Source organism: Protopterus annectens, chromosome 13.part0, assembly GCF_019279795.1.
Source record: "Protopterus annectens isolate FY-2018-M chromosome 13.part0, PAN1.0, whole genome shotgun sequence".
Lineage (NCBI taxonomy): Eukaryota > Metazoa > Chordata > Ceratodontiformes > Protopteridae > Protopterus > Protopterus annectens.
In genome coordinates, this window is record NC_056747.1 from 648,415,212 (window position 1) to 648,429,687 (window position 14,476).

Here is a 14,476-nt window from a genome sequence, read left to right on the forward strand (position 1 = left end):
CTGCCTGACAACTATCTACTTGTTTCATGGGGAAAACATGATCAAAGTAAAAAATGAAAAGCAAACAAGAAATAAGCTCAAGATACATTGCTTAAAAGGATTACTGTACAGGTTATGGACCACACGATTGGCATTCTGTTTAGTTTACGGGTAAAACCTGCAGAGATGACTGGAAGTCTCCAAGTGTAATGAGCTTCTTAAAATAATGTAATATGTCCTTTATTACAAATACTGTCATATGCATTTCAATACCCAAGGCTTATACATTATCTTGTTAAGTATTCTCTACATGGCAACAACAGAAAGGCTTTCAATGTTGGCAATTCTTTAACAGTATGCTTATTAAAGCTTACTTGCATCTTACGATCTTAGACAAGCTTACCTGATGGTCATTAAATTATTGCTACTTAAACACAGAGCAACAGGCACTTTGAGTAATAAGCATAAATCAACAGTACAAAAAATATGACAGAAACCAGACCATTCTGCAAAAATCAAGGACAGATGAAAAGCCACTCTAGTACTTGTGTCTACCTTGGATGGGGGGATACTCTGCACATTTACACTGCATAACTACTCCTTGCCTTGCTTCAACACATCCAGAGTCACTACATGGGGGAGTGGGGTGCAAGAAGTATGTCACAATTTGAAATGTCTCTGGCTGACTGTGATGGCCCTGACACATTTGTCATACCTTTCAACCTCAGAGCAAGAAATCTGGACAAAGCCATACAAAGAAGTGGGACAAAGGCCCAAAAATAAGGACAATTTTTAAATATTGCTCTTATAAACTTAGAAAGATAATAGAATAGGTCTTGCATTAGTATGAATTTTCTGAATGGTATGAAATCTGAAACTCAAATGTCTGTCATTATTTTCTAACTTCAGTCTTTAATGATTTGTCACTAATTTGCCAAAAAAACACAATTTTATGAAAAATGGACCAAAAATGTGATGTAAAAATATAATAGCGCCACACAATACAGCTTGGAACCTGTCAAAGAAGGGACACTTTAATATTAGTACTGCTAACTTGACCAGCTGACAAAATAAAAAAATCTACATGCATTTCTGAAATAAAAGTAATCTATAACTCTGATTATTACAGTTATTTCTTAAGTGTAAACCCTCCATGTTTTCTTCCAAAATTGCTATTTTGCGGAAGGATTATTAGGGGGAAGAGTAACATTTTGAGCCAAAATCAGGGACAGTTGAGAGGTTTGGCTATTCCTAATTCTATAAAGCAATTTATTTGCATGTACCTCTCAACCTGTTAATGCAATAAATCTGGACAAGGCCAAATATATTGGGGGAACATATAAACAGTACTAAAAATTGCTCTTGTATAAACTGAGACAGTTGATAGAACAACATGTCTTACTTTAGCATGCATTTTTCTGAAGGTTATGAAGTCTGAAACTAGTGTGTTATTATTTAGTTACTTAATTCCTAAATGATTTGCCAGATAACCATACATTTTATGAGGAACAAACCAAAAATAAGAAGCAAAAATCTATTCATTCTTTGAAAATCTGGACAGTTGGGAGGTATAGTTCAGCTGGGGCTGTCTTTATGTTTGCCGCCCTTCCCCCTCACAAAATCATGGTCGAATGGAGCCTCCCCCTGCAGCCATTCCAATGATCCATTACTTGGCTATTTCACTCCATTTACCATAAACACTAATGTGCATACCGGTTTACTTCTATGATGATTTGGACTTCATTTGAAAGTTTTATTTTGCATTTTACAGCACAAACACCAAGACATCTGCTAAACAAACTTAGCATTAAAACTTCTCTGCCCTTGAAACTCACATTCATTGAAACAGCACTGAAACCCACATTCAAAGAAAATACATTTTACCAGTGGCAGATAAAGATTAATTCTGGGGTGTTTTCAAATCATAGGCCCCTTGCATGTGAAACATACATGTGCTCTTTGATACACCTTCCTATTGTTTTGAACATTTTTCCAGTAAACTATGAAACAAAACGCATGCACCAATAATGACAAAACTGCCCAATTCAGAACATCTTTCCAGTAAACAATGAAACAAAATGCATGCACCCATAATTACAAAACTGCCCAGTTCAGAACATTTCCATCATAAAAGTCTACTCAAACTTCTACAGTCCACCATTATCAGTAAATATGCATAATTCTACAGTCCACCATTATCAGTAAATATGAACAGTTCTACAGTCCACCATTATCAGTAAATATGCACAATTCTACAGTCCACCATTAACAGTAAATATACACAATTCTACAGTCCACCATTATCAGTAAATATGCACAATCTCTGAAGAAGTAAAAAAGTCATCTAAATAATTCCACATTAAATAAATCTGTAACTAATGAAGAGGTTGCTGCTAGCAAACACCTTTATATTTCATGGTTTCATCGAAAAATAAAGTGTCTGATGACCCTAAGGAATAAACTGCCTATATTACATTAAAAATGATAAGCAGTAATATTGCAATAGGAAATGGATGGCAAACTGATAACAGGCTCATAGTTAGTATCTTAACTTTTTCAGTATGGCAGCATTCACCACTTGTGTGAGTAGAACCAACAACCTTCTGCATCAAAAGCAAGTACACAACCTATTGTGCTATTAACAATGCAAGCTGACAGCATAAGCAGCACTAAACATCTCTTCCCCTGCAACTCTCAGCTCCTTGTAAAATCTATTCAATACTCAACTGCATCTCAACTTCGCAGCACAAGAAATCTGGAAAAAGCCAAATTTATTGGGGGGGGGTCAAAAGCCCAAAAACCAGGGACACATTAAACATTGCTTGTATAATCTTGGAAAGTTGCTAGAATAAAATGCTGTGTTACCACCATACATTTTACTGCCAAGGTCCCTGTGCAAAAGAGTCAGAGCAACATACCGCTATGCCAAATCAGCTGCTTTGTGAAAGAAAAATGCTGTGTTACACCATACATTTTACTACCAATGTCCCTGTGCAAAACAGTCAGAGCAACATACCACTATGCCAAATCACCTGCTTTGTGAAAGAAAAATGCTATGTTACCACCATACATTTTACTGCCAAGGTCCCTGTGCAAAACAGTCAGAGCAACATACCACTATGCCATATCAGCTGCTTTGTGAAAGAGCTGAAGACTGAAACTTAAATGGCTATCATTTAATGAATTCGGTTCTCACCATAGCTGTCAACCTCTTAGCACAAAACACCTGGACAAACCCAGTAATGAGGGAATACAGCCCTCAAACAAATTCAGTGAATTCAGTTCTTGCCATCGCTGTCAACCTTAGCACAAAAAACCTGGACAAAGCCAATCATGGGGTAACACAGTCCCAAAAATAAGGACAAATTTCAAATATTCATCTTATAAACTTGTGTTACTATATATTTTCTGAAGAATATGAAGTCTGAAATTCAAATGCCTGTCAATTTTACTTCTGACGGAACAAAAACAATTTTCAGCAGAGGCCCAGGGAGAAATACTGCAGACACATGTCTTTGTAAAATGTCAGGACACCAGAGCAAATCCACACAAACACAGGGATAAGATGCAGACTCCACACAGAAGGCACCCCAGCCAAGAATCAAACCAGAAAACCTATAGCTGTGAGGCAACAATGCTACCACTGCACCATCAAGTATGTAAGGAATTAGACATTCAGAAACCTGAAGACTGAAATTCAAATGCCTGTCAATTTTATTTAACCCTGCCCGTCCAGCTCCAAATCGTGAGATCTTCCCGATGAGACTGCAGCAAACTCCATACTGCTGATCTTGCAGTCCGACTCCGATGAGGTTTCCCAGCAAGTTTCCCAGACAGTCTATTGCAGTTGTACTGCATAGACTTCTGGGATCTTGCTCTGACTTGTTTCCCAGTCCGGACTGCTGCTGAAACAGTCTGCGCATGCTCCAGACTGTCTCAGCAGCAGTCTGGACTAGTGCGCATGTGCAAATTTTGAATTTTTTTTTTATTTTATTTTCTTTCATTTTCTTTTAATTTCTTTATGTTTTACAGCTGGGGGGGGCTGCAGTCCAATAGCATGGGCCGCCCCTGCTAACCACTTCCTACCACCTCCCCTCTTCTATAAAGCACCAGTTCTCACAAACCTTCAGACCTTACAAAAAACAAAGATAGAACAATGCTATAAAAAATTTACAAAATTTGCTGCCAATACACTTTTTTGAACCCATCACTACTCTGCGCTCAGGACTTTAAACTGGTTAGAACTACCTCATCATCTGGCAGATGACCAGTTTCCCACTGCTCAAAAAATACTGCAGCTTCTCCCTGCCTGTTCAGCCCTGGAAACCATACTCCTTAACTACCTCTCAGACTGATCACTGTGACCTAATTTATTTATTTTATTTTACATTTGTATACCGGGAAAGTCCGACTAGACATTGGTCCTTTTTCAGTGGAGGCCCAGGGAGAAAAGCTCCACAAATAATGATAAGAACCTCCTAACAAGCCACAAACTGCAAAAAGCAGCTTGGTGAAACCTGTTCTCATACACGGTAGGAAAATCCAAGAATTTTATTCCTTAAATAGTGAGGTCCCAGGCTTATTTCCTTATTTTCAAATCTACATTAAACTATTTTCTGGCAGGTCCTTGGCTCTTCTTCTGCACTTCACCAGGCTGACATCCTGCATACCTTTTCTACACCCTACTCCATCTACTATTACCCCGACTTCATCAACACTTTCCTAACATTGTAAGAGTTCAAAGGATTTTCCCTGTACACACTCCAATGTCAGTAACAATCTATTTATATTATTTTCTGTTTAATATTGTTTCATTATCTGTCATGTGAATTTTAGTAATCTGTCTCTGTCTCAGCATTACCATTGTATAAATTTTAGCAAACTGTATTTTTATTTGTGTTAGCATTCATTACTGTAACATTATTAGAACTTTTCTTCCTGGGTTTCTTCTAAAAGTAGGCTCCAACAATAGATGCTGCTTTGTCAGCACCAAGAGGTCTGATCCCACAAGTGCTGAAGGCGAATGCACCAAAGAAGAGACAATGACACCAATACCTCCAGTGCCAATGTTTGTACTGGGAAAGGAGCTTCTCTGAAAGGAGACCTAGGACCAACCCACTCTGCCATACAAACATAAGGAAATGGGATGATACTCATTTCAATATGAGCCTTAATGAAGACTGTCGTTATCTCGTCCCAATCAAAGTCAGAGGATCTGTGCATAGACCTAGAAGACCTAAAGAAAGAGACAGACAGAGAGCAGGAGTCGAGTAATGTAGAAAACTTGCTCTCGGAAGAACAGCTGCTGATTATCAGTTTGTGAGAGTGGTCTAGTATAAGAATTATCTTGGTTAGGAAACTGCCCAGTACTGAAGACAAAGGTGGTTCCAAGGTTACTGCTGTCAAGGCCTCCTGGACAGGATCAGACTGGGGCATTTTTGAAGGAGGAAAAGCTAGGAGGTGGAATGTCTTCCACTCCCCTCTTTTTCCTTGCCTTTCTCTTTTCCCTGAGAAAAGGAAGAGGAGGAAAGAAAGGAGGGAGAGGCACAGGAAGAGAAAGAAGAAGAAGATAGACCCTTCAAAAACAATGTATTCATTCACTTCTGATAGGAGCAGGGGTTTACAAACATCACAAGAGCATGCCACATATAACTCTTGGTTATCCTGGGGTAAAATTTTGTATCCACACTGGGCACATTTTCTGAAACCCTTAGTCATATCAGTGAAGCAGCAGGCCACTGGGTGGAACAAACCTGGAAAAATCAAGTGCAAACAGGAGAACAAACAAACTAGAAGGTAACAACTTTTGCAAAACAGCACTATAACTAGAAAACTATAGCAAATATAAAAAGTATGTAAGAGCAAGAACAACTAACAACTACAATTTTGAAAGAGCTGAAAAAATGAGTAGGATGCAAAAACATCCAGTCATGAGATTGGGAGGATAACAGTAAAAAACAAACAAACAAAAAAAAAACAGAAGTATAGGAAGTAAGAAAAGCAGCAAACTATGAGAACAGTAGAAAACAAAGGCTCTCTGATAAAGAATTTTACTTATCTCTGGAACACTAAGAGATTCACCCAATCACTAAAGTAGCAAACAAGATCTGTAGGCTTAGCGGGAACAGGTGCATGATCAGAGTAGGGACAGAGCTTGAGTACCTGGAACAAATCTGTTTGCTGAATAGGATCAGCCTAGATGGTGATATCCCATCAATTGAAGTAGACAGGTAGGATAATGTAAGATCATATGCTTCTTTAACAATACCATTGTAAGAAAGTGAATTATCTGGGTCTATATTACGTTATCAAATACTCATGTATTCGAAAACATAATAGTCAACCCTTAATTGTTGAAACCGTCAAATGTCAAACAAAAAAGTACTAAAACCCAACCAAACAGACCATTTAAATGCTGTAACCCCCACACCCCCACTACTTAAATATACAAACTCCGAGATCGCCATACAGTACAGACAATGGAAAACTTCCATTTCCGCACTGTACGGAGATCTCCATTGAAAAGTTTGATGTTTGACTTTTTCAACAATTAGGAGTCGACTATTATGTTTTCAAATACATGAGTATTCAATAACGTAATATAGACCCAAATTATCTATAGCTAAAAAGCTTATGACAAAGACATAGTATGAATCTTAATAAACAAAAGGAAATCAAACACAGTGTACATTAAGAAGAATGCAGCTGTCTCTCAATATTTCATTTATGTAAATAAAAAAATGTAACCACAATCAAATAAGCAATTATGTGGATAAGTTCTAATAAGTCATACAATCTTTTTTAACCTAGGGATATTATACGAGCTAAACAATATAACTGAATGTCTTACCATTACAATTAACAAACATCTAGCACTACACACACACACACACACACACACACACACACACACACACACACACACACACACACACACACACACATGCACAAAATTTCACAACATCATGAGGTCCTCTTAAATATTCTGAATATTTTTAAATATTCTTACCCATTGCCTTCTTTATTTGAGTACTGAACAACTTTGTGCCCAAAAAATGCTTCCTTTTTTCCTGGTATAATCCATTTTCTATTGAGGTCAATGTTGAAACTTCTCAGTTCATCTAATACTGTCAAAACAAAAAAAACAGTAAATAAGTTCAAAGGAGAGTACATCTAATTCATAAGCAAGAATAATAAATCAGAAACTAGTGGCAGATGATGACAGCTGGTTTAATTTACTCTTTATATCATCCTTACCTTCATTACTATCCATAGACCCTATCTGAAAGCAATTTTCATATTCTCTTTCCTACTGAGAGAGTAGGGAGTTATAACTGTCTCATACATTTTTGAATCCACAGTGCTTCTGATCCTTATCACTTTATTTGGGACTCTATTCAGTAAACAACCACCTTTACTGAGGAAAAATGCTTCCTTGTTACCTTCCTTTTAGCCTTCTGTTATATCACTTCATATATAAATGCCCTCTTTACTGAAAGATGCCATATTCTGCATCACAGGATCATAGGAGGTTACTAAGCTAATGGCCCTGGGGCCCTTACAAGCCTAGCCAAGAGTTTATCCCCCAAAATGAAACCTCAGTCAGCAACTGTCACCCCTGTCAATGATGGACACAAGTGGATTCACTGAGACAAATTTGTGGTTTCCCATCCACTCATCAATGTTACGCTCGAACAGGGTCATCGAGATGATTTGTTTGATATGTATGGGAAATCTATTCTGAAGACGAAGCAGCCTCTGGGAGACAAACCTGTCTCTCCAGCAGGTTTTGTTGATGTTGCATATTAGATTCAGGCCTTTTGAGTGGGTAATGCATGAGGAGTTAGATGTATGGATATGGAGCATCTCTAGTAGGGCAGTGTCCGAGATTGTCTTGTAGGTAAGACACAGATCACCCCTAAGCAGTCTGTACAAGATGGTGATTTAAGCCTGTCCACACAGGACAGGTGTTGCAGGCCATGGATTCTCTTTGTGAGGTATTTCAGTGGCCTTTCCAGTTGGTGCAGAAGTTTGTAGAGGTACATACAAAATGGGGTGTTATACTCCATTATTGGTCTATTGAGGGAGGAGTATAGAGAGGGAATAACTTCCTTTTTTCTGGATGCAATCCCTTTACTTATGAAATGAACCAAGTAAAAGGCTTTTCTTTTTTTTTTACTCAAATGATTTTTATTTTGATGAAATAACACAATAATTTAATACATTCATAACATTCAATAACTATTTACAGTATTTACATTCAGCCTGACAAAAAGGATTCAGAGAAAAACGTGTAGTTAAATAATAAATTAATATATAAACTATGATAGTTAGGAAGAGTTTGATTCCATCTGTAGGGTATCAATCAAATTCAAAACTTTCCTCCACGACAATTAGCCAGTGACTTAGGAAAAGTTTTTAACTCTAGTTCTTTTCTCCATTAGTATGCATTTCTTCAGTGATGATAGGAATTCCTCCATTGTGAGTGCTACATTCGAGTTCCATCTTCTAGTTATACATTTTCTGGCTATTGCTAACATTGTCCACAACAAATACAGTTCAGCTTTCTTCATATTATTACTATTAACAACATTCAATAAAATTAAAGACTTTGTCAAAACAAATATATCAGTATAGATAGCTTGAAGAAATTTGTTAATCTCATTCCAATATGGTTTAATATTAGTACAGTCATAAAAAATATGAGACCAGTCAGCATTAGTGGACAGATGACATCTCCAACTTAACTTGCTGTTTAAAGGGCTCATTTTTGAGAGTTTCTCAGGTGTCAGAAAAGATCTGTGTAGAAATTTCCAATGAAAAATCCTCCAGAATTGTGAGTAAGAAGATAGTTTAACTGAAAATAAAATGTTTGTTTTATCTTCCATTGATAATGATACTTGAAACCCTTTAGTTAGGTATTGCCAGTAAGAATCTTTAGGAGCTGTCTTATAGACAAAGTGTTATATAGATATGATAATTCATTCTTAACATTGATATTATTATATAGAATTCAAAAAATGCAGTTTATAATTTTTGGTACGGTTTTGAAGGATGAGTTTTCCCGGTTAGGGGTCGCCACAGTGGAACTCCAGTCAGCTAATGATTGGCAGTAGATTTTTACGGTGCCGAGGTGCCAGCCCGATGCCCAACCTTCAACAAAGACACTCCCATTCACACATGTCTTATGAACGCCACTCGACCACGGGGAAGACATGGAGACTTAACACAGAATGCCCTCCAGCCGAGAATCGAACGGGAGAACCTCTTGCTGTGAGGCGACAACGCTACGGCTGCATCACTGCGGCTTCTTTTTTTTTTTTTTTTTTTTTTATCAACAATCTAAATGATTACCCAAAATACCTAAGCATGTCATCTGTATTAGTTCTAATAAAAACTTCAAAATGGCAAAACAAATCAAAGAATCATTTAGCATTTGTATTTACTTGCCCTCTGAATAAATCATGACAAACTCCCACTAGATAAAAACTTCATGAGAATTGGGTGTTAGCACATTCTGAAGAATAGGAAACTTTTTAAGTAGTTCTATTTCATGCTTCAGTAAGTGTGTGAGAAATTAATGTTTTTTTTTGAGATAACACCACATATTTCTCTGTTAGATACACTCTCCATGTATTTTTTTGTCAGATTCTAAAGAAAAGGGAATTTTTAAGTAGTTTATTTTATGCTTCAGTAAGCAGTGTGAGAAATAAATGGTATTTTGATATAACACTATATATATTTTTCTGCTAGGTATATTCTTCATGCATTTTTATTAGAAGTATTTTTATGTATTTTTTTAGCTTTTATGAAAGGAAATTTTCTTGTCTTTAACTTGTGTAGTGATGAATGAAGTAACATTCAAGTGATTTTACTTATAGAATATTGTAATATGGCAATTTAGTGTTTGTATGTCTTTAAGAAAGTCAAATGCATTGAAGCTTGTTATTGGTCTATTTGAACTAATTGGAGAGTATATATATATATATATATATATATATATATATATATATATATATATATATATCTATCTGTTATGGTCTGAAGAAGTGGTGGTGACATGTTTGGTCTGTTGGATGTTTTGTGACATATTTTTGAACTGCATCTTGTTTGATGTTACATAGAGAGTGTGTGTCACTCCCAAAAGATAGTTAACTTAGATTTTTAAAAATATTCCATAAGACATATTTGTCCTTAATTAACTCCTAAACTTTTGGAATAGCAGATGTTTAAATAACTGACTAAAATCAATAATAATTAACTAGCATCAGTTAAAATGACAAAAATTAGTAAAAAAACATTATTTGTATAAAACTTACTATGGATAACAGGTCTTAAAAGTGAATGACTCAAAGACAAAAATTAAGATAGAGATAGCTGTAAATATCTATCATAGTAATAGGGTAATACTGAAAGTCATAACTTGTTTGTTGTGTTATCACAAGTCATAGATATTACTGAGCTCTTTCCCTGTCATAAAGTGCTAATATACTATAAGACATGACTTATAATAACTGAAAACATGACATATGAAATATGAATAATATCTAGGATACAATAAGGATATCAACATATTAAATGCAAAGTAATTATAGTTCAGTCAAAATTATTCATACATATATTTGCTAGGATTTAGTATGGTGTTTGAGTATACTTACAGTTATTACCATTAGTCATAAGAATTTCCTGTAAATGTATAAGCTTATACTAAACACTTGCTAACTGCATAGGGAAGTTATTTATAAAGATCTATTTATAAAAAAAACTCCAGTATATTTCACTAGAAATAGTGGCTATAATTGTTTACAAGAAAAAATAACATTTCTGTATATATTTGATCACAAAATATAGTCACTTAATATAAAAGGGAACCATTAGTATGTTTACAGACAGTGTAGCTCATAATTCTTGTAAAAGAAGCCTACTATGCTATATTAACCAGTCAGATACTTGACATTCACAATTAGGCTTGCATATACACATTAGATGTAATGTAATCTGATCTGCATGCATAGAATGCATGATGTCATATGCTAAGTAAGAAAGCTTCACTTCTTAGATTTCAAACTGACAATATGGGTGTGTCAGCTGGATTTTGAGCTCATCTCCTCAGCCTGTGGTGGTTTGATGGTTCTGCTTTGTTTGGCAAGACCATTAGTGAGACACTTGTCCAGAGAACCAAAAGGGACAGAAGAAGATGTGGTTCACCAGTCCTTCCATGGCAGAGGAGGACAGGGAGGAAGCCGCCCTAGAGGCAGAGGTGCACCGAGAAATTTTGGGTCCAGAGAATCCTTCTCTGATTGGCCCACACAACAGTCCTGAAGGGTTGCCCGACTGCTCCACTATGGAGGCATTTGGGGGGCGCTTCTCGAGGCATCTGGTGGCATGGGAGTCCATCACATCAGATCACTGGGTGCTTCAGATTATATCCAGAGGTTACAAAATCCCTATGTTACATGTTCCCAGACTCAAGAACCTCCCCGATGTACCACCCAATCAAGAAACCCAGCAGCTGCTAGTTTACTCCAGGTTCTTTCTGGTGCCAAAAAAGATGGGGGAACCTGAGACCAATTCTAGACCTTTCCCTCTTGAACTTGTCGGTAACCAAGGAGAAATTTCAGTAGACCTCAAGGATTTTAATGGACAGACCCCCAGGGTGTTCACCAAAGTTTTAGCAGTGATAGGCTCCTGACCACCCCAACAAGGCATCTACTCTGCTCAGCCAGAGCATCACGATCAATATGGACAACTTTCTCCGACACAAGTGATAGACTTCACTACAGAATCTGAGTTTACAGGCACTGGGCTCTATGACAGCAGCAATAGCACTCCTTCCATAAACATGGGGGTACTACAGTGGACCCTCCAAGTACAATGGCCCTTTCAGCTTCTTCCTCTCAATCACCCTGTCTCTATCAGCAAGGCTTGCAGGAGGGCCCTGTTATGGTGGCTTCATTCCCCAGACCTCCGGGGCATTGCTCAGGCAGAACAGTCCAAGGCACATGGCAGAGACCTCCCTGCATATCAATGTTCTGGAGATGAGGGCAGTGCTGTTGGCATTGCAAGCACTTCACAACCTTCTTCCCGTAGGAACTATTGAGATACAGACAGACAACATGTCAGTTGTCTGGTATATCAAAAAACAGGGGGGAACCAGGTCTTATCCTCTCTGCTGAGAGGCCATGAGAGTGTGGGAATGGGTGATCTCCACCAACGGTCCAACATTCTGGCGGACAAACTCAGCCGCACTATTCTTTCCCCTTATGAGTGGTCTCTCAACTCCCGAGTAGTGAAGTGGATTTTTGCAAAATGGGGGCAACCCTGCTGCGATCTTTTTGCCTCTCCCTCAAATACTAGTGCATGCTTGGCTGCCTGGTCTACTTTATGCCTATCCTCCTCTACCCCTGATGCTAAAAATGTTACAGAAAGCCTCTCGGTTGGGGAGCAAAATGATCCTCATTGCCCCATTCTGGCCTCGACAAACTTGGTTCCCTTACCTGTGGTCTCACTTGGTGAATCCTCCCTGGATTCTGGATCCCAGCCCGGATCTGATATCCCACCCCGAATCTGGACAACCTGAAGCTGACAGCTTGGCTGCTCCAGTTCCACTCTTAATTAGGACTCCTGGTATCTCTTCAGCAGTCAAAGCCATCTTGATGGCAGAGCATAAACCTTCCACCAGGAAGATTTACCACAGTAAATGGAAGTGCTTCTCCGTCTGGGCAGAACATCATAATCTGGACATTTTGGACTTCCTTTTCAGCAAACAGTCAAGGTACAATTGGCAGCCATCTCTCATTACCATGTAGGACATGAGACAGGTCCTTTGATGTCAGCTAAACTATGTAAAACCTTCTTCAAGGGTACTTTTCTGCTCAGGCCCCCTATCAAAGAAGCCATACCCCCCTGGGACCTATTGCTAGTTCTTCAGGCCTTGACTGCTTCTCCCTTTGAACCAGCTGCCTCAGCTGATCTTAAATACCTGTCTTGGAAAACAGCATTCCTGGTAACCATCACTTCTGCGAAACGAGTTTCGGAACTTTAAGCTCTTTTACTTGGTTTCATCAGGATCATCCTTCCTGCCTAAGGTGGCCACACAAACCAATATCAATCAGTCTATTAACCTTCCTGTTTACTTAACTAATTATCAAAATAAAGGAGAATACAAGCTGCACAGGCAGCTGCATTTCTATATTCATAGGACTGCTGGTCACAGACAATCTGATCAGCTGTTCATTTCCTTTGCCAAATTCAGTTTGGGTTATTACACTGGATTTCCCAATGTATCCTTCTAGCTTATGAGGCTTCTGGGAGGCCCGCACCTCAAAGGGTTCATATCTACTTCTACTGCATTCAGATCTAGAGTCCCCTTGGATGATATTTGCTCAGCAGCCACTTGGGCCTCATCTCATACCTTTATTAACCACTACAAACTGGAGAGCATCCTTTGGCTAACATCCTTCCATGATGGCCCCAAGATTCAGGTAGCTGGGGACTCTGTCCCACAGGTTGCTGACAAATTAAGTCCCTACTCCAGATTAAGAAGTTATGTACTCACCATAACGTTCCATCTGAGTAGGTGGCTTCATTTGTCTGCAACCATCCCCCCCTCCTTCTCTCTGGCCTTCAGAAGAGTTAGTTGGTGGTATTATTCCTGCCTTTTCCTGTTGGGATACCGGATTATGGGTGAGAGCTTGGATCCATAGCTGTATAAATAGTTGGATCCAAGACCCACAGGTTGCAGACAAATGAATCCACCTACTCAGATGGAACGTTATGGTGAGTACATAACTTCTTATTTTCCCGCCCAGCACACTACACAGTACAGTTTCCTGACCTCACTTTAAGTGTGTCACAAAGTCTGCTCACTTACAGTAACAAATGCAAAGTTTAACTGTCAGATACTTCCAAACAGTAAAATAACATTCAAAGCCAATGAGAGAGAAAGCAGTACTTTAACATTAAACTCTACAGGAAACATAACTTGTAACCATTTAAAAACCTTGTGCCATAAAACATAAAAGGCTTTTCTGAACACTGCCGCTACATGATGGTTGAATGTGAGTGCGCAGGTGTCTCAACAAAGGTTGTGTGCTTAGAGGGTTGCCGTTGATGTGGTAATCAATAGGGGCCATGTTTTGCCGAATGTTTTGTTTAGATATTGTGAAATTTCCTTCATATGTTCCTGTTGCTCTCTGTATGAAGTGCATCTATTGTTGTCTTTCACTGATCAAGTAGCTTTTGGTTTGCAAATAGTCATCTTGGTTGACCTCTTTTGATATGTTTGCACTATATGCTCTCTCAGAAATGTGTCTTCCTAATCCAAATAACGTATTGTGCATAATATTACCAATAATGCATAGTGTTATGTATGCACAATGAAACACACACACACACACACACACACACACACACACACACACACACACACACAAAGAGTCCTAGCTGGGAACTCCATTTTATTCCTAGCAGCAGATATATTTGCAGCAGTTCTGAC

General features: G+C 38.2%; 1 protein-coding gene across 1 annotated transcript in view; it reads right to left on the bottom strand.

Annotated features, from left to right (window-relative positions):
• Window positions 1-14,476, bottom strand: part of ITGAE (integrin subunit alpha E) — a 1,198,231-nt gene that overhangs the window by 1,036,603 nt on the left and 147,152 nt on the right. Inside the window, exon 2 of the mRNA XM_044054873.1 lies at window positions 6,989-7,106. Within this exon, the coding sequence (XP_043910808.1) occupies window positions 6,989-7,106 (118 nt within the window). The remainder of the gene's footprint in view (window positions 1-6,988; window positions 7,107-14,476) is intronic.